This window comes from Rhinoraja longicauda, chromosome 11 (assembly GCF_053455715.1).
Source record: "Rhinoraja longicauda isolate Sanriku21f chromosome 11, sRhiLon1.1, whole genome shotgun sequence".
NCBI classification, from domain to species: Eukaryota; Metazoa; Chordata; class Chondrichthyes; order Rajiformes; family Arhynchobatidae; genus Rhinoraja; species Rhinoraja longicauda.
Window position 1 is genome coordinate 47788267 of NC_135963.1, and position 21529 is coordinate 47809795.

The following is a 21529-nucleotide window of genomic DNA, read 5'->3' on the forward strand; positions in this document are numbered from 1 at the left end:
AAAGAATCAACTGGAAAGTAGGCAAAGGATTGTCGGTGGAATTGAACTAAAACATGTAAAAAGTGATTGGGATTTGAGGTGAAACCAGGGCAAGGCATATATAGTGAATGATAGGGTCCTGAGGACTGTTATAGAACAGAATTATATACATGTAACTGGGGGTGTTAAAGTGGGGACATAGTGGGGAAAGATGGTGAATGAGGTATTATGGCATTCTTGCCTTCATCCGATGGGGCATTAAGCACAAGATTTGAGATTTCAGCCAAAGAGACCATGTTGAGCAACACTGAAGCAGCCCACAAATTGCGTTCTTCCGCCTTCCTCAACGCGGAAATAACAATGCCGGGAGGAAGTGAGAGCGCGGTGGCTGCCGGGAGTTGTAGTCCAATATCGGTGGATTAACGGGGGTGTGTGTGTGTGTGTGTGTGTCCGTGTTGCCGGGGAGACGGAGAGGGGAGCCCGCGTTGCCGGGGAGACGGCGGGGAGGGGTGTGTTGCCGGGGAGACGGGGGGGGGGGGGGGGGGCGTGTTGCCGGGGAGACGGGGGGGGGAGAGGGGGGGCGTGTTGCCGGGGAGACGGGGGGGGCGTGTTGCCGGGGAGACGGGGGGGGGGCGTGTTGCCGGCGCGGCCTTGGCCGTTGACGCCGCTATTTATGGGCTCTGGGGGGGCGGCGCGCGCTGACTACGCTGCCTGCTTCACAAGCGCCGCCTGTGACGTGTGCGGACTGCACGTTGCGGCGGGCACAGATGGTAACATGGCGGCGGCCGTGTTGCAGCAGTTGCTTGATCGCGCTGAATTTGCCAAAATACCCAAAAATGTCGTGTCCAAGCTCGAGAAGCTCATCTCCGACAAAGATATGGACGTTGATACGGTGAAGGCCAAGTACGAGCGTTTGAAAGTGGACAGCGGTAGGTGAAAGATGAAAGCGCGGTTGTCCTCGCTCGATTTGCCACAGCCTGGCCCTGGAGTCAGATGCAATGTTCAGTCGCTTCCGTTGTCGAGAAACGACCCCCTCTTATTTCTAATCAGCTCTAGGATAACAAAAAAACCCGACAAATCAACGATTAGAAACGTCACCTTTATCTCCATAGATGCTGCTTGGTTTCAGTATTTCTATCGTATGTTTTTATTTAGAGCATTTAACGAAAATATGTTTTAAATTGCTCGAGCTAGTTTGTATCTAAAAAATTTACAATTTTAGTTTGATAGATTGTTGGTTTGGAGACATACGGAACTGTAGATGCAGGAATCTTGAGCAAAACAAGTTCTGGAGGAACTCAGTAGGCCAGGCAACATCTGTAGAGGGAATGGACAGGCAAGGCTTTGGATTGGAAGGGATTGACTGTCACGAAATGTTGTTTGTCTATTCCCTCTCCAGATGCTGTTTGACCTATTGATTTCCTTCCGTTCTTTACATTTGGATATCCTATTATATTGGATGCAACTTTTTTTTTTGTATTTCATGGTTTGTCTTTCCTATGCCATGCCACATCCTTCCTTTATGTCCAGGTGAGGGAGTGGGGGCCTGGGAACCGGAAGTTATCGAGGAGATGGAGAGCGTGTGAGGTGTCTTGGACGTGGGTGGGGAGGGATTTAACCAGGTGGGATAGGATGGAGTCGAGGTAGGTGGAAATAAGTTCAGTGGGACATGAGCAGGCAGAGACAATGGGTCTGCTGGGACAGTTCTGTTTATTCAGGATCAGTTCCTGTGGATTTGAGAGTAGTTAATGTTATCCCACTTTTTAAGGAAGGAGGGAGAGAGAAAACAGGAAATTATAGACCAGTTAGTTTGACATCGGTGGTGGGGAAGATGCTGAAGCCATTTGTAAAAGACGAAATTGCGGAGCATTTGGATAGCAGTAATAGGATCGTTCCGAGTCAGCATGGATTTACGAAGGGGAAATCATCCTTGACTAATCTTCTGGAATTTTTTGAGGATGTAACTAGCTGGGTGGCAGTGTGAACTGTGAGGAAGATGCTATGAGGTTGCAGGGTGACTTGGACAGGTTGTGTGAGTGGGCGGATGCATGGCAGATGCAGTTTAATGTGGATAAATGTGAGGTTATCCACTTTGGTGGTAAGAATAGGAAGGCAGATTATGTGAATGGTGTCAAGTTAGGAAAAGGGAACATACAACGAGACCTGGGTGTCCTAGTCAAGTCAAGTTTATTTGTCACATGCATATACACGATGTGCAGTGAAATGAAAGTGGCAACGCCTGCGGATTGTGCTAAACTACAAAACAGAATAGAAAAAATAAATTTTTACCCAAAAAATAAATGAATACAGTAAATTAAATTAGTCCCTGGTGATATGAGAGTTAACAGTCCTGATGGCCTGTGGGAAGAAACTCCGTCTCATCCTCTCTGTTTTCACAGCGTGACAGCGGAGGCGTTTTCCTGACCTTAGCAGCTGGAACAGTCCGTTGCTGGGGTGGTAGGGGTCCCCCATAATGTTGCTGGCTCTGGATCTGCACCTCCTATTGTATAGGTCCTGCAGGGGGGCGAGTGTAGTTCCCATAGTGCGTTCAGCCGAACGTACTACTCTCCGCAGAGCCTTCTTGTCCTGGGCAGTGCTGTTCCCAAACCAGATTGTGATGTTCCCGGACAAGATGCTTTCCACAGCCCCAGAGTAGAAGCACTGAAGGATCCTCAGAGAGACTAAATTTCCTAAACTGTTTGAAGTGGCATCAGTGCATCAGTCATTGAAAGGAAGCATGCAGGTACAGCAGCCAGTGAAGAAAGCCAATGGAATGTTGGCCTTCATAACAAGAGAAGTTGAGTATAGGAGCAAAGAGGTCCTTCTGCAGTTGTACAGGGCCCTAGTGAGACTGCACCTGTGTGCAGTTTTGGTCTCCAAATTTGAGGAAGGATATTCTTGCTATTGAGGGCTTGCAGCGTAGGTTCACGAGGTTAATCCCCGGAATGGCGGGACTGTCATATGTTGAAAGACTGGAGCGACTAGGCTTCTATACACTGGAATTTAGAAGGATGAGAGGGGATCTTATCGAAACGTATAAGATTATTAAAGGGTTGGACACGTTAGAGGCAGGAAACATGTTCCCAATGTTGGGGGAGTCCATAACCAGGGGCCACAGTTTAAGAATAAGGGGTAGGCCATTTAGAACGGAGATGAGGAAAAAACGTTTTCAGTCAGAGAGTTGTAAATCTGTGGAATTCTCTGCCTCAGAGGGCAGTGGAGGCCAATTCTCTGAATGCATTCAAGAGAGAGCTAGATAGAGCTCTTAAGGATAGTGGAGTCAGGGGGTATGTGGAGAAGGCGGGAAGGGGGTACTGATTGAGAATGATCAGCCATGATCACATTGAATGGCGGTGCTGGCTCGAAGGGCCGAATGGCCTACTCCTGCACCTATTTTCTATTGTCTATAATGTGTAGTCAGCATGCAACATAATTTTAGGATTTTGCCTTTTCTATGGGTTATACTTATTGATGTGCATTAGATACCATAGGGTTTTGAGACTGACTATCCTTTGATGATTTAGTTTAACTTGGCTCTCGATTCCTGCCCCAAATTCTCAGATTTCCTGTAAAGCACACTAGCCAACCAAAATGAGCTTTGACCTGGGTTAGTATGTGGAACTGTGGTGTTGAAGCCATTGCAGATAATTGGTTGAGAGACAGGAAAGACTAGTTGCTCAATGTTCCAAGGTTTAGATGTTTCAGATGTGATGGAAAAGAGGTGAGGTGTTGTATTATGGGTCAGGATAATGTCACAGCTTTACTCAGAGAGACACCTTGGAAGACTGGAACACTGAGTTGTGGGTGATTTTAATTTCCCAATATTGATTGGGACTTCATTTGTGCCAGTGGACTAGATGTGACAGAATTTGTTTGATGCATACAGGAGGGTTTCTTGAATCAAGCTGAAGTTAGTCCCATGAGTGAAGGTGCCATATTAGACATTATACAGGAAAATGAGTCTGAATAGCTGATCGTGTTGGGAACAGAAGGAGAGTGTTGTAGTGTGTGTATGTCTATGAGATGGGTAGATATAAAAATAAACATAAAATAATAGTGTAAAAAGAGAAAACCAGTGTTCCCAAGTTTATGTAGTTCAGAGCTTATTTGGAGGTTATAGTGTTTAATAGCCTGATGGCTCTAGGGAAGAAGCTGTTCCTCAACCTATACATTAGTTTTCAGGTTCCGATATCATCTTCCTGATGATAGGAGTGAATTGTGTGTCCTGGGTGGTGTGGGTCTTTGATGATGCTGGCTGCCTTTTCGAGGCAGCAATTCCTGTAAATCCCTTTGATGGTGGGGAGGTCAAGTATCCCTGATTGACTTGGCAGTGTTAATCACTGTTTGCAGTCGTCTTCGCCTCTGAGCTTTCAAGTTGTTGAGCCAGGCTGTGATGCAACCAATCAATACACTCTGTACCGTGCACCTGTCGAACTTCAAGGGAGTATTCTCTGACATACCAACTCTCAGAAACCTTCTCGTGAAGTAGAGGTGTTGATGGGTTTGCTTTTTAATTATTCTGGGTCCAGGAAAGTTGTTCAGAGATATGCACGTCCAGGAATCTGAAACTTTGATTCTCTCCATTATTGTTGGTTCTCATTCTTCCTCTTTGAAAGTCCACAATCAATTCCTTAGGCTCACAGATATTGAGAGCCAGGTTGTTGTGCTGGCCCCCATTTGGTCAGTCGATTGGCCTCCCCTTTTATACTCTGACTCATCATCATCTGTAATATGTCCAACAACGGTGGTGTTGTCGGCAAACTTGAAGATGGCGTTTGCACGGCTAGATAGTCGTGTGTCTAGAGTGAATGATCATAATTCTGAAAGTTTTCAGAGTATTGTGGATTGGTATTGATTTATTATTGTCATGTGTATTATCCAGGTGAATGACACTACATATAAGTACAATCAAACCACACGAGTACAGCAGGTAGTGGGAAAAGGGAGAGGAAACACTGCGGAATATAATGATACAGCTACAGAGAAAGTGCTGATAAAAAGTGCCACAGCCCAATTAGGTTTATTGGGAGATCAGGAACACATCGTGGTTTATGATGAATCTGTTCAAAAGCTTGGAAGAAGCTATATTTGAATCTGGAGTTGCATGCATTCAAGCTCTCAATTTGGGATGTTTTCTCTGGAGTGTCAAAGGAAATTAGTAATATCACTGCAGAAATGTTGAATTTCTTTAGTCTTCTGAGGAAATGGTGGCATTGGGTGCTTTCTTGACAATAACATCGGTGTGGTTGGACCAGCATATTTTCCCATGAAGTTCCCAGCCATCTCCACTTCAGCACCATTGTTGCAGCCTGGGACACGTGGGACACCTGCATCCTGAAGTCACTGACTAGCTCCTTCATTTTGCAGATATTGAGGGAGAGTTTGTTGTTTTGACACCACCCCATTCCTGTTCTCCAGCTTGTCATTTTTTAAAATCTGGCCCGCTGTGATGACAGGACTTGACTATATAATTGTAAGTGTACAATAATTATAGCAAGGGGATGAGAACACATCTTTGCAGGGCATCTGTACTGAGCATCATTGCAACAGTATTGGGCAGACACCAGAGAGAGTAGATTGGGAGCAGATGTTTTGGAGTAAATTCACATCTGACATGTAGGAGTTATAGGCCAATGAGCCTTGCATCATTGCATGGGAAATTGCTGAAGACTCTTGAAGGACAGGATTTGCTTGTATTTGGGAAAGCATGGACATGACAGGGAAAATCAATATGACCATGTGCATGGGAGAGGTCCTATCTGTCAATTTTTCTTTTAAGGGGGTGATGAAGTTGATTGAGGCTAGTAGGCCAATGGCTGATGAATACATGGGCATCCAATAAAGCATTTGACAAGGTCTCTAACGATTGGCTGATTCAGAAAATTATGTCAGATGGGGTCCACTGAGTTTGTAAGTGGGATATAAAAAATGGCTTGATCAGAAAGAACAGAGAATTGTGGCAGGGATGTGTTTCTCTGACTGGAGGGTGGGACCAGTAGCGTTTCACAGCGATCAGTGCTGGGACCTCTTGTGATAATCTGGATTAAAATGTAGGTGGTCTGATCAATAAATTTGCAGGTGCCACAACAATTGGTGGGAGTTGTGGAAAGCAAGGAAGATTGTTAAAAAATGCAACAGAATATAGATGATTGGAAATCTAGGCAGAGAAATGACAAATGGAGTTTAGTCTGGACTAGATGTTTCATTTTGGGAGGTCAAATGCAAGAGGATAAATACAATAATTAGCAGGATAGCATTGATGTACAGTGGGATCTTTGGAATGCAAGTCCATTGAAAGAGGCAATGCAAATGGGTATGGTGGTAAAGGTGGTATATGGTAAACCATTACCATCATTAGTTGGGCATTAAGTAGAAGTTGGGAAGACAAGTTGGCTGTATAAACATTGGTTGGGCTACATTCAGATTGTTGTGTTCCAGTTCTGGTTGCCACATTCCAGGAAGGATCTGGAGATTTTGGGGAGGATGCACAAGAGCTTCACCAGGATGTTTACTAGCATTTAAGCGTGTCCAGGAAAGATTCCTCAAGTAATATGTAGTTGGCCTCACTAAAAGATGTATTCCCAATCTACCTATTGTGGTTTGTAGGAAGGAGTCTGAGAGATGGGATTTATCACAATTTAAAATGGGAAAATGTAGTCTCCAGGAACAGGGGATGCTGGTTAACCAGAAACCGGGTCACATGAAACGTTACGGAGATTGAGGAGGTCCAGGAATACATCGGACCCGGCTCATCTTAGGATCAGCCTTGAGACCCTCACTGGTGAAAACATGTCCCACATAGTTCACCTTGTTGACACGGAACCTGCACTTGTTGGGGTTGAGTTTTAAATGTACCTCCCTGGCACGATTGAGTACCTTTCTTAAGTTAACATAGTGCTCCTGCACATCCTTACCCGCCACGATAATGTCATCGACAACAATCGCACAGGGGTATCTGTCAAAGAGCTGCTCCATAGAGCGTTGAAACACTTCACTGGCCGCGTTAATCCCGAATGGCATCCGCAAGAATCTGTACCGTCCGAAGGATGTGCTGAAAGTAGTGAGCAGAGATGAAATTTGCCAGAACGAGGTCTTGGCGTCGAGAGAGGAGAACACTGCGCCTTGCCCATGTGTGCGGCCACCTCCTCCAATGGTGCGCATCGGGTGATGAGGTCGCTTGAGTGCAGTGTTTAAATCCCTCGGGTTGATGCATATACGTATCTCCTGCTTGTTCTTCTTGGTGGCGGCCACCATCGAGGACACCCTGGTGCTGATCGCTTTAGCTATAGTCCGATCGCAATCACACATAAGGGTCATGATCGTCTCGGCAGGTGTGGTAACTGCACCAGCCTTTTCGTGGTGTGCAGCAGCCATGAATAATCGTAATCCTCTTTGAAGGTGTGCCAACGTTCACCGATGTTGCCGTCGAAGACAAGTGGATCAGGATTCCGAAAAGATTCAGCCATGGTTAGAGAAGTCAAAAGTCTTGAAGAAACAAATGGTGGTGACTCAAAAAGCTAAATTAATCCCACTTCTAACACCATGTTTGTGAGTGGGTACATTAAGAGGCACTCCGGCGTATATAAGTCCTTTATTAGCAGATCATTGGCCGTACAGATGCTGGCTACCGTTACCTCCAGCCCTCAGGATAGTCTCCTATCTAACACCAGGATAACGCAGTACAAAACCCGGCCTGGATTATGGACCGGATGCACAACAGTAAAACCAGACATGGATCTACAGGCCCAGTTTCTCCTGCGTAGCCGAAGCGTCTCCTGTAGCTCGGCTGCGATCTTCGGCGGGGAACGGTGGGGACTGCATGGACCCGTTTCCGGGCGGGGTGCGTCTCCCGGGGCTGTGGGTGGGCGAGAGTGGACAGGGAGAAGGCGCTGATCTCGGCCCCATTTCTCCTGCTGCGAGCAGCGGGAACGGCGGCCATCTTGTTGGACCCTCTGACACAGCTTCTGCGGCGCGCTGCAGCATGGGAGGAAGGTTAGTCAGGAGTGGGGCACACCGGTCCTCCCGCTGGTCCTCCGAGGGGGGGGGGAGCGAATTTATTAAAGTTTTTTATAAGGTAAATTGTTTTTAAAAAGTAACAAAGGTGGGTTTATTCACACCACAGGGAAATGGTGAGTAGGGTGAGCCTAAAATTGTGGCGCTATTGTGTACTGTTTTGGCTGTGTAGAGGGCATGGTACACACACAAACACAAACAAACCGAGAGGTTTAGTAGTATACTAGACAAAGTGGGCCCCGTTGAGCCCAATCCTCGTAGAGGGGGGGCAGGGAAGGGGAGAGGGTGTGACTAAGGAGGTCACTCTCTCCTCCCCCACCCCCACTCTAACTGTGCCCCACCTCCCCTTTCCCCACGACCCCCCTTTTCCCCACTCCTCACCCCGCAATCTTTCCTCCCCCACCGCCACTCTCACTCTCCCCCACCTCCCCTTTCCCCACCACCCCCCTTTCCCCCACTCTCTTCCCCCCACCCCCCATTCTGTCCTCCCCCCACCCCCCCATTCTCTCCTCCCCAGCCCCACTCTTACTCTCTCCCACCCCCCCTTTCCTCACCACCCACCTTTACCCCATTCTCTCCTCCCCCACCCCCCCATTCTCTCCTCCCCCCCACTTCCCCATTCTCTCCTCCCCCACCCCCCATTCTCTCCTCCCCAGCCCTACTCTTACTCTCCCCCACCACCCCCCTTTCCCCCACTCTCTCTTACCCCGACCACCAACCCCCCCACCCCCGCTGTCCCCCTCCCCAGTCACACTCCCTCCCACCCCCACTCTCTCCTCCCACCCTCCCCCTCCCCCCCCCACTCTTACCCTCCCCCCTTTCCCCACCAGCCCCCCTCCTCCCCAACCCCCACCTGCCTCCCCCACTCTCTCCTCCCCCCACCCTCACCCCACTCCTACCCCCATTCTCCCCTCCACCTACTCGTCCCCCCACTCCTCTCTGTGGAGCCGTTGCGGCGAAAGCCACTTACCGAGCGTGCAGGGAGAAGGAGGGAGTGCTGGACTGCTGGAGACGGGCAGCGCGTTGGCGGCTATGGCCTAGCCGAGCTGGGATTACTAGCGGCGGTTGTGGGGAAGAGAGAGGAGAGAAGCGAGAGGAGAGGGGGGCCCCTGATTGCGGGCGGGCGTCTCCGCTAACGACGTCCATCTTGTTTGTGCGAGTGAAGAGGGAGGCCGTGCGTGCCCTATGGTGACATCAGACGCACAGCACTGAAAAAAAGTGTTTAGAAATGAGAGTTTTAAACTTTCAAATGTCTGTGTAACTTAAAAAATATACGACCAATTAAAATAAAACTTGTTATAAACAGTCGCCACGAGAGTGGTGATTAAGGTGGCGCAAAAATTGTGTCGCTATGGTTTACCGTTTTGGCAAAATCACAGAAATACATATATTTACATACGGATATATATGGATATATACAAGGTCTGAGTTTTAGTAGTAGTAGATAGGTAGGTAGGTTCTCTGTATCTGTAAAAGATAATATCACCATTTGGACATCAGTTTCTTTTCTAGTTCGCTTTATGAATTTTGTCTTAATATTGATTTGTTCTTAAATCTTCATGATTTATCAGGCACGTTGACAGTAGTAATAAATTAATCGTACTAGTTTGTTAGATCACAATGTGCAAACCAAAAGTAAGATGAAACAAAAATCCAGAGGATACTGAGAATGAGGCATGTTTAATATGTCCGTTTGTGAAAGCTTGTGAAATGATTTATAAGGGAAACGGACATCTTAAGAGGGGTATTGTTCGTTTGCATATACAGGGAGGTAATCTATTAATACTACAACATAGATTTGGTAAGGTACATATTGCAGCCTTCAGTAAGAAAGTTTAATTGATCTGTGCCCAATCCACATAACATCCAATCAAAAAGATTAACATCTAAAAAAAGGAGTTTGGATCATTCTTCATTACTTCCTTTCAAATAAAAGCAAGGAGAAAAGGACTCAACCTTTTGCATCAACATGCAAAAGGTGGCACAGTGGTAGAGTTCCTGCCTTACAGCGAATGCAGCGCCGGAGACTTAGGTTCGATCCTGACTACGGGCGCCGTCTGTATGGAGTTTGTACGTTCTCCCCGTGACCTGCGTGGGTTTTCGCCGAGATCTTCGGTTTCCTCCCACACTCCAAAGACGTACAGGTATGTAGGTTAATTGACTGGGCAAATGTAAAAATTGTCCCTAGGTGTGTAGGATAGTGTTAATGTGCGGGGATCGCTGGGCGGCGCGGACCTGGTGGGCCGAAGGTCCTGTTTCCGCGCTGTATCTCTAAATCTAAAAAAAATGTCCTTATTCAACTTTGAATGGATCTACAATGGACTCTTGGCATTGTAAACCATTTTAGGCCACAAACAATCAGGTACATATTAAACATGCTCCACCATATTTTCCTTTTGATAAGCTCGTCTTTTTGTTGCTGTGATATAAAATGATGCATAGAAATATAGATTCTGAAATTGCCTAAAGAAGTAATTTGAGATTTTAGTTCTCATTGTGTGATTTGCATCTCGTTGCTGACCCATTAGCAAAAAAATCCATATACTTTACTGTTGGACAGCTTTCATCCAGATAATAATAACAAAATTGGAAATGGCTCAGCAAACCACCTCAAAAGGATTATGAAATTGCAATGTGGTAATTTGAAGATTTTGGAAAGTTGTCATTTATAATTTTATTAATAATTCTACTCTTGGGCAACAACATCAAAAATATCTTACAACTTCTCGGGGGGGGGGGGGGGGGGGTTAGCAAGATCATCTGCATTGATTAAGATTTAGATTTGTTGCATCTTTTGATATTTGTATACAAGATAAATGGAAACTTTTTTGCTTTTCTCGGAACGTGGTGATTTGGGTATCATTAACAGGATTAACAGGATTAACAGGATTAACAGGAACTGCATTTATTACTCATCCAATCCTAGGTGGTCTTTTGAAGGTGGTGGTGACAACTTTGTGGGGTTCCTGTGGGTACCAAAGATTTTTAATCTTGAGTTCTGTGATTGCGATTATTTCTGGAAATGTCCCCTTAGCATGCTTTTTTATGTAAGCTTTGGTACTTTGCACTGGACAAAAAGATCTTATTTGAATCCATGCAAAATGGCGTGGGGAAAAATCTGCATTATACAAGTTTTTCTCAGCCTTTTATGAGCATAGGTTAAGCTCGCTAGCAACAGGTTCACCTTTGCCAACCCCCTGAGTTTGGTAATGTCCACAGGATGTGAGCACATAATGGAGGCTTGTGCATCATAATAGTACTGCATTGTTTTGGTCAAACATTTTACAGCAACATTTGTGGTTGCATATGTGGCTGTATCACTGATCCCATGGCTCATTTTCAAACAGCAGGACCTCTTCCAACGTAAGACAAATTTGAATGTGTACACCAATACCAACCATCTAGATTTTCTAAATGTTGATCATAAACACAATTGCGGGTCAGTATTCACAAATTTGTTCACATATTTTCTGCCATAAACTACTCTTTTTGCCTGAAGTTATTGTTAACCTGTGAAGTACTTTGCAATATCCTGAGGGAATGCAGGAGGTATATTATGTCAGTAATCCCAAAGTTTTAATTTGCAGGAGGCTTCCGTTCCATTTAACGTGCTTTGAGGTGCTTCTAATTTTATTATTGGGCTGTGTACAATTTAACAGGGATAATGAATTTGGTGGACTGTTGAAAAGTCTGTGACAAATAAACTTGACTTGGTGAAAGAAAACCTAGCATTCTTACCCAGCATAGTCTATTATGATTACTGTTTTCAGGGCAACATAGTTAACTTCTCACTCAAGGGAAATGGACTAGGTTAGTTGGTTTCCTCAAGCCACGAATCAGATGCTCCAAGCCTCATCACGTTCTTGGGAATTAGATTATATAAATGCTTCCCTGGCCCAGGGATGCTTGAAATGAAAAATCACACCGATTTTCAAGCAACGGGTGGTCCGGCGCCTCATCTAATCTGGGCAAAATTACAAGAGCGTACTTGAATCCCCACCCCCTGGAAGTCCCCTCATAAATGTGGCATCTAGACCGGGTGGCGTGGCCAATCTCTACCTCGTCTGAACTTCGGTGGCCGATCAGTTGGATCAAATTTACTCGCTGAGGCTCTGGAGGTCTGCCTAGGACTGGGCCGACTTTGCGGGCCGATGTCTCTAGTCGTCTGCCTGGGTATCGTTTGGGTACCGTTGGACTTCTCTCGGAGGTAGACCTGTAATTACTATTGCTTTATGTTTATTACCCATTGCCATAACTTAATTCAAATCTTCTTGGTTCTATTTGACCGGGTTTTTGTAAACATTTTATCTTTCAGATTGAAAGAATTTGTATATCTAATCATACTGTGCACTCTTTTACTTTTAATTATTTGGAATTTGAAACGGGTTACTTGATAAATAATTTATTAACTCAGGTGCATTTTAATGTAAACTTTGGTTGGATAATAAATTTGCATAGAGTGTACAAATATCAGTGCATAGATTAATAGTTGCAGAGAGTTCAAATTAAAAACATTTATGATAACATTTCAGAGCAACAGTACTTTGAAGTGGAAAAACGACTGACCCAGACACAGGAAAAGTTAGTATCAGAGACTCAAGAATGTCAGAATTTGCGTGAAGAACTTTCTACACTTAGTAAGTACTACTGCAAAAGTTCAAAAGTTTTAAGATGGGTTAATTTCTAAAGGTACTGGGTGTGGTCAGATGGGTTCATCCATTTTCTTTGTGATTTCATGTATTTGTTCTTTACAGGCGACCAATTAAAAGATACTAAGGGCAAAAATAAGGACCTAGAATCTGCTAAGGACAGACTTATGAATACAGAGGTACGCAATGTGAAATACAGTATTTTACCTATCCTTTGCATTTGCCATCTTACCCAACTCTCCTTATCTCCACAGATGTTGCATTTTACCTCCATAAATTTTGAGTACATCCAACGTTTTATTGATTTTTCAATGAATGTTGATAGAATGAAATGGAGGAAAAGCTCTTCATCTAACCAGAGAATGTAGTAACTGTTAGCTGTGGTCCATATTGCATGACATGCAGGAAGAGAGGACCCGGCGATGCCCTCATAGGGCAGGTTATAAAGTGATAGTTAAACAGCATAGAAATGGGACTTTCAGTCCGACTCATCTTTGTCAATTAAGATGTCTGTCTAAGCTGGCCCTGTTTATGGCACATATCAATAAATCTTTTCTATCCATGTACCTGTCCAAATGTCCAATATTTATATTGTAATGGTGCCCACCTCCACAGCTTCATCTGGTAGCTCATTCCCTATATCCACCATCTACTGTGTGGAGAAAGTTGCCTCTTGGATATCATCAATCCTACTCTTTCATCTTAATTCTATGCCTTGTAGTTTTAAAAATACTTACTCTGGGAACTAGTTTGTGATCATCACCTTGTCAACACTTCTCATGATTTTATATACCTCAATCCCCTATACTCTGGGGAAAAAAATAGTCTCAACTGACCCAGCCTCTTCCTATAACTCAAGCCCTTGTAAGCTTAACACTCTTGTAACTCTTTTCTGCCTCCTTTTCAGCTAAATTACATCTATCCTATATCTGGGTGACCAGAAATGCACACAATACTCCAAGTGTATGCAGTCTTACCAAAGACTTGTACAAGTGTCCCAACTCCTGTACTCGATACATTGATTGCTGAAGGAAAGTATGCCAAACACTGTCTCTAGGAATGCTGCCTGATCCGCTGGAGTTACTCCAGTATTTTGAGTCTTTCCTTGGTAAATCAGCATGTGCAGTTCCTTGTTTCTACTGTCTTCATCACTCTATTTACCCATGCCCTCAACCCATGCAGAAGCAGAGATGAGAACAGATGAAAAGGTTGGGATAGAGGGATCTGGATCATGTGCTGGCAGATAGGATTGGTGAGATTGACATTGTCGGCAGAGATGCAGTGCGCTCTTCAGTGTTCTATGAATCAAGAGGGAATAAGTAAAACAGAAATGCAGAAATGTAACATGCAAGTGTAGCAATCTGGAAGTTGAATGGGGTGTTGGCTTTTATTACAAGGTGTTTGGAGTATTTGGAGGTAATGGTTTATTATCATGTGTAAGCTCACATAATACAGTGCATAGTTTTGTTGCGTGCTATCGAATCAAAATCATACTATACAATACAATACAATACAATATATCTTTATTGTCATTGTACCCAGGGGTACAACGAGATTGGGAATGCGCCTCCCATACGATGCAATAATTTAAGTAATTTAGACAACAGCAACCCGACGAAACAATTGTAACAGTTTTAGACAGGGTAAAGTGCAAGTTGATCTATGCGTTGTGACCATCCGGCTCAGCAGGACCGGTTCATAGCAGCTATGGCCCTGGGGATGAAGCTGTTCCTGAGTCTGGAGGTGCGGGCGTAGAAGGCCTTGTATCGTCTGCCCGATGGAAGGAGTTCGAACAGACTGTTGCAGGGGTGTGAAGAGTCTTTGTGGATGCTGGTGGCTTTTCTGAGGCATCGTGTGTTGTAGATGCCCTCCAAGTCTGGTAGCTGTGTTCCGATGGCCCTCTGTGCTCTATGGACTACCCGCTGTAGAGCTTTCCTTTCTGCCTCCGTGCAGCTGAGGTACCACACAGGGATGCCATGCGTTAGGATGCTCTCTATGGTGCAGCGGTAGAAGGTCATCAGCAGCTGTTGGGGTAGACCAGACTTTTTCAGTGTTCTTAGGTAGAACAGTCTTTGTTGTGCCTTCTTGACCAGCGCAGCAGTGTTATTGGACCATGTTAGGTCCTCCGAAATGTGAGTGCCCAGAAACTTGAAGCTGGACACTCTCTCCACACTGTCCCCATTGATGGAGATCGGGGCATATTCCCCGTTATGTGACCTACGGAAGTTGATGATCAGCTCCTTGGTCTTGCTGGTATTTAGGGACAGGTTGTTATCCGAGCACCAGTCCGCCAGGTTCTGCACCTCCGCTCTATAGTTTGTTTCATCCCCGTTGGTGATAAGCCCGATCACCGTTGTGTCGTCTGCAAACTTGACAATGGTGTTGGTGTCGAATGCAGGAACACAGTCGTGTGTGAAGAGGGAGTAGAGCATGGGGCTCAGAACACAGCCCTGTGGTGTGCCGGTACTCAGGGTGATAGTGGAGGACAGGTGCGGGCCCATTCTCACTGCCTGCGGTCATTCCAGCAGGATGTCCAGGATCCAGTCACATAATGATACATAAGTGCAATCTAGTCATTCGCAAGTGTAGGTAGTACAAGGAGAAATATAGTGCACAATATAGTGTTACAGATTTTAGCCTTACAGCAACAGGAAAAGTGCAAGGTCTGCAATCAGGTGGATTGAAAAATCAGATCTACAATCTAACTTCTGGAAATAACAGTGGGAAGGGAGCAATGTTTAATAGAGGATTGTGAATCCCATCTATAGATGGTCTATCATTATCACTGCTTGTAGTAAGCTGTTATTGGTGGCTTGAACCATTGTCTTTCCTGGAAAATATAAATAAGAGTATTATGTTTAATTTTCATTTCGTTTCAATACAGAGCCAGCTTTCTCGTGCAAAAGAAGAGTTGGATAATGAAAAACGAGAGCTAGTGAGAACACTTGAACGTAGATCACAGCAAATGGAACATTTGAATGGTATGTTGAGTAACCATTAAAATTTAGTACCTAATTGCAACAGCCCTTAAAGATGTATATACCGTAACTTTGAAAGTTTTAGCACATTTCTAATAATGTGTGATGTGCAAAGTAATTTGCCAATGACGTTAACCTCCTATCATTGTACGTACCTTTTACCTCTTCAAAGCTGTGATCTTCACGTGTCTGAAAACAAAAGTTTTGTTATAAGTTAAACAAAGCTGAAAAGGAGATGGGAATAGGATCTTGGATAATATGGGATGACATACGGGTGGTAGTGAAGAATGATCTTGTCGTTACCAGCAAGGGCAGCAAAAATTATAAGTTGGAATCCCCCCCTCCATTAAAAAATACATTTGTAAAGAATAATAACAAAATAAGACGTGATACTAGCAAAGATAACATGGGGAGGGTTTTTTTTTTAGCAAGAGTGTACAAATCAATTTGGTCAAACTCAAATTTCATCTACTTTTTGGGACAATTTCCTGGAGCATTGTTATTATGTCAGTTTGTTTCAGACTTTGTCTTGTGTAGCAAGATGGGGTTAATTAGTAATTTAGTGGTGGAGCATTGGAAAAAAGGATTTGGTGTTGTAAAATTTAATGTTGCTTCCTTTGCAACATTAGGTCAGAGACTAGAATCTTGAACAAAATAAATCCCATTAATGGTGAGAGAGATGCATTTGCTCAGGGAAATTTAGTTGGGATGCTTTAAGTGTATAGACCAGAAAATATTCTATTATATATTTTGTATATAATACATAATATATAATATATAATTTATAATATAATTTATAATACCTTAAACCTCTGCAGGTATATTAATTCAAAGAAGGATTTCTAATGCCATCTAAGATCATCCCTCAACCTCCTGCCCTTCAAGGAATAAAATTCTAGCCTGCCCAATCCCTCCCTGCACCTCAGGCCCTTGAGTCCTGGCAGACCCTTGTAAATCTTCCCTGCACTCTTTCCAGCTTAATGGCATCTTTCCTGTAACAGGGTGACGAAACACAATACTCTACTCACTAATATTTTGTACAACTGTAATATAACATCCATACTTCTTTACTCAATTCTCTGACCAATGAAGGCCAAATGCTACCTGTGACACGACATACTTTTTGAAAACAATTTTAACAGCTGGTGAGATGGTGAATGAGTCTAATGGACTGATAAAGGATTACAGGAGACGGGGTTTACCATTTTACAGCACTCTGAGCTTTGCATCATTCAGGTGTAGGCAGGGAAATGTATGACAAGTGCAGATGATTCACTGAGGCTGGATGAATGAAAAGGTATCGTGCACCTGATGCGCCTTCTAGATTTCTTTGTGCAAAATTGTCTGGCATCATTGGGTAATAAGACCACAGTAGTGAAAAGAACTAAAGTATGTAGAGCAACAGCAGTAGTGGAGTGTCCGGAGTGGTTTGGTGCTGATGTAGAGTTGTGTGTAGGATTGTGCAGGGTGATTGAGGAATCCCATGGTTGATGGGAAGAAGCAGTTCTTGAACCTTAGGGTGACGATTCGCAGGCTTCTGTAACATATTCCTGGTGGTAGCAATGAGAAGAGAGTATTGCCATGGTGTGTTATCTATGATATTAACTGCCTTCTTAAGGCATCAGTACAGTTGGTGGTTGGGCAGTCAGTACCCCTGAAAGACGGCAGGGGTTGAGGCTTGTCACCCTGGTGATCTTGGGCAGTGGATGTTTTTTAAAATGGGCGGGAACCTTGGGTAGTGACGGGTTAAAGAGAAGGATCTTCCCGAGGTGCAGAGTTCCATGAAAGTGTTGTCAGAGATGGATAAAATGGTAAACAAGGCTTTTGGTACATAGGGCTTCATCTGTCAGATTATTGAGTATGGAAGTAGGGACATTATGTTACAGTTGTAAAAGATGTTGGTGAGGCTGGATTTGGAGTGTTGTGTTCTGTTTTGGTCACCCTGCTATAGGAAGGATATCATCAAGCTGGAAAGAGTGCAGAGATGATTTACGAAAGGGAAAGGTTGGGCAGGCTTGGGCTAGAGGACAAAGGTTTAAGGTGAGAGGGAAAAAAATTAACTGAGGGGCAGCATTTTCACGCAGAAGATAAGGTCATAAGAAATAGGAGTAGATCAAGTCTTCTCTGCCATTCAATCATGGCTGATCTATCTCTCCCTCCTAACCCTATTCTCCTGCCTTCTCCCCATAACCTCTGACACCTGTACTAATCAAGAATCTATCTCTGCCTTAAAAATATCCACTGACTTGGTCTCCGCAACCTTCTGTGGCAAAGAATTCCACAGATTCACCACACTGACTAAAAAAAACCTCTCCTCATCCTCCTAAAAGAACGTCCTTTAATTATGAGACTATGACCTCTAGTCCTAGATTCTCCCACTAGTGGAAACATCCCCTCCACATCCAGTTGGGGGGGGGTATGTGGAACGACCTGCCAGAGGAGGTAGTTGAGGTAATAGATTGGAAAGGTTTCGAGGGATATATCTGGGCCAAATGCAGGCAAATGGGACTTGCTTAGATGGGGTGTCTTGATCGGCATCGGTGAGTTGGGCCAAACAACGTAAAGAAACTTAATGAATTGAACCATTTTGTCTTTCTGTAGAGGATTTGAAACGTCTAAATGATAAACTTGTGGAAGCACATTCAGCAAAGATAGACCTTCAGTTAAAACTCGATGAACTTCAAGTGTCAGACGTCTCTATTAAGGTGAGCTGCAGTCTGTCGATGGCTACCAGGTGAAATATTGCTGATTTTATACTCTTTTTAAACTGCATTTAAACTGCAACTCACTAGATTTTATGACCACATCTTTTATATAATGAAATCATAATTAACCATTGTTTCTTCCTTAGCCTCTGGTTCATGTGGTTCATAACAATACTTCCTTTCAATTATTTGCAAGTGATTCTTGTTTTTTCAATGCAGAATTGTCCAATTCAATGGGGTTGAAGTAACGTCTTTAATTGCGTAATATAAACCACGATTGCTGTCTAACCATGATTTATTAAGGCTCTTTCAAAATTCCACACTCCAAGTATTTGATTTTGTGTGCATTTAAATTATGTGATGAGTTATGCAAAGCGGAGGAGAAAATAGATTGAGGAGCATACTTCAGAAAAAAATCATCAGGGCAAAAGGGGGGCATGCGATAGCTTTGACAGATAAGATAAGGAAAATCCAGAAAAAGTATGAAGAGAACGAAAACGACACAGTGCTGGAGGTCAGGTCAGGCAGCATCTCTGGAGATGACATTTTGGGTTGAGACCCTTCTTCAGACTAGAGAGAGGTTAGAAACAGAAAAATAGGTGCAGGGGTAGGCCATTCGGCCCTTTGAGCCAGCACATCCCGCCTTTCAAATATGATCATGGCTGATCATCTAAAATCAGTACTCCGTTCCCGCTTTTTTCCCCATATCCTTTGATTCCTTTAGCCCCAAGAACTAAATCTAACTCTCTTGAAAACATCCAGTGAATTGGCCTCCACTGCCTTCTGTGGCAGAGAATTCCACAGATTCACAACTCTGGGTGAAAAAGTTTTTCCTCATCTCAGACCTAAATGGCCTACCCCTTATCTTAAACTGTGACCCCTGATTCTGGACTCCCTCAACATCGGGAACATTTTTCCTGCATCCAGCCTGTCCAATCCTTTAAGAATTCTATATGTTTCTATAAGATCCCCTCTCATCCTTCTAAATTCCAGTGAATACAAGCCCATTCTTTCATCATGTGTCAGTCCCGCTATCCCGGGAATTAACCTTTTAAACCTTCGCTGCCCTCCCTCAATAGCAAGAATGTCCTTCCTCAAATTAGGAGACCAAAATTGCACACACTATTCCAGCTGCGGTCTCACCAGGGCCCTGTACAACTGCAGTTGTACAGTTAGGGCCCACAGAAACCAAAGAGGGCATCTGTGTGGAGCCTTCAGGATGGGTGATGTCCTCAATGAATAAAACCTATTCATTTAAAATGTAGGAAGGCAGATAAATCTCTGGGGCCTGATCAGATATGTCTAAGCACACTGTGAAGGAAGAAATTGCAGATACTTTGACTGAGATGTATGAATATTTGTTTGATGCAGGTAGGATGCTGGAAGACTAGAGGGCAGTAAATGTGCTTCTATTTAAGGAGGGTGGCTAATGTTGGTCCTCTATTTAAGAAGGGCTTCATAGCAAAACATGGGAATGATAAGCCATAAGGCGAGCATCTATGTCAGGCAAATTATTGGTAAGGATTTCCAATGAAAAAAATGTACATGCATTTGAATATGCGGCAGTAAACTTGGGTTTTGTGTGTAGGTATAAATACATTGTTCTCTGAAAGTAGTGTCGTAGGTAGAGTGGTGAAGAAGGTTTTTGCTCTGTTGGCCTTCATCGTTCCGGGTATTGAATATAGGCGTTGGGATGTTATTTACAGTTGTACAAGGCTTTAATGAGGCCTCAATTGGAGTATTGTGTTCTGTTTTGGTCACAGCGGAGAGGATTCATGAGGGGGTTGTCAGAACTTCAGGGTCTGAGCTGCAGGGAGAGGTTGGGCAAGCTAGGCCTTTATTCCTAGTAGCACAGGATGATGAGGGTGATCTTATAGAGGTGTATAAAATGACGAAGATAACTAAAAAGGCAATACGGGGAGAAAAGATGAGGTACGAGGGTAAGCTAGCCAATAATATAAAGGAGGATAGTAAAAGCTTTTTTAGGTATGTGAAGAGGAAAAAAATAGTCAAGGCAAATGTGGGTCCCTTGAAGTCAGAAGCAGGGGAATTTATTATGGGAAACAAGGAAATGGCAGACGAGGTGAACCGGCACTTTGGATTTGTCTTCACTAAGGAAGATACAAACTATCTCCCAGATGTTCTAGTGGCCAGAGATCCTGGGGTGATGGAGGAACTGAAGGAGATTCACATTGGGCAGGAAATGGTGTTGGGTAGACTGATGGGACTGAAGCCTGATAAATCCCCAGGGCCTGATGGTCTACATCCCAAGGTACTTAAGGAGGTGGCTCTAGAAATTGTGGACGCATTGGTGATCATTTTCCAATGTTCTATAGATTCAGGATCAGTTCCTATGGATTGGAGGGTAGCTAATGTTATCCCACTTTTTAAGAAGGAGGGAGAGAGAAAACAGGAAATTATAGACCAGTTAGTCTGACATCAGTATTGGGGAAGATGCTGGAGTCAATTATAAAAGACGAAATTGCAGAGCATTTTGATAGCAGTAACAGGATCGTTCCGAGTCAGCATGGATTTACAAAGGGGAAATCATGCTTGACTAGTCTTCTGGAATTTTTTGAGGATGTAACGAGGAAAATTCACAGGGGAGAACCAGTGGATGTGGTGTACCTCGACTTTCAGAAAACCTTCGACAAGGTCCAACATAGGAGATTAGTGGGCAACATTAGAGCACATGGTATAAGAAAATAACTGCAGATGCTGGTACAAATCGATTTATTCACAAAATGCTGGAGTAACTCAGCAGGTCAGGCAGCATTTTGGGAGAGAAGGAATGGGTGACGTTTCGGGTCGAGACCCTTCTTCAAACTGAGACCCCTGAAGAAGGGTCTCGACCCGAAACGTCACCCATTCCTTCTCTCCCGAGATGCTGCCTGACCTGCTGAGTTACTCCAGCATTTTGTGAATAAATGAGAGCACATGGTATTGGGGGTAGGGTCCTAATATGGATAGAAAATTGGTTGATAGAGAGAAAGCAAAGAGTGGGGATAAATGGGTCCCTTTCAGAATGGCAGGCAGCGACTAGTGGGGTACCGCAAGGCTTGGTGCTGGGACCGCAGCTAATTACAATATACATTAATGACTTGGATGAAGGGATTAAAAGTGTCATTAGCAAATTTGCTTTGGTGGTAGTGTGAGCTGTGAGGAAGATGCTATGAGGTTGCAGGGTGACTTGGACAGGTTGTGT

At 44.1% G+C, this 21529-nt stretch overlaps 1 protein-coding gene across 4 annotated transcripts in view; it reads left to right on the top strand.

Annotated features, from left to right (window-relative positions):
- Positions 1-714: 714 nt before the first annotated feature.
- The window catches only part of tprb (translocated promoter region b, nuclear basket protein), a 70085-nt gene continuing 49270 nt past the window's right edge, over positions 715-21529 (top strand). For all 4 annotated transcript variants that reach the window (XM_078407605.1, XM_078407607.1, XM_078407606.1 and 1 more), the window contains exons 1-5: positions 715-908; positions 12525-12629; positions 12747-12820; positions 15526-15622; positions 18221-18324. In XM_078407605.1, the coding sequence (XP_078263731.1) occupies positions 755-908; positions 12525-12629; positions 12747-12820; positions 15526-15622; positions 18221-18324 (534 nt within the window). In that variant the 5' untranslated portion in view covers positions 715-754. The remainder of the gene's footprint in view (positions 909-12524; positions 12630-12746; positions 12821-15525; positions 15623-18220; positions 18325-21529) is intronic.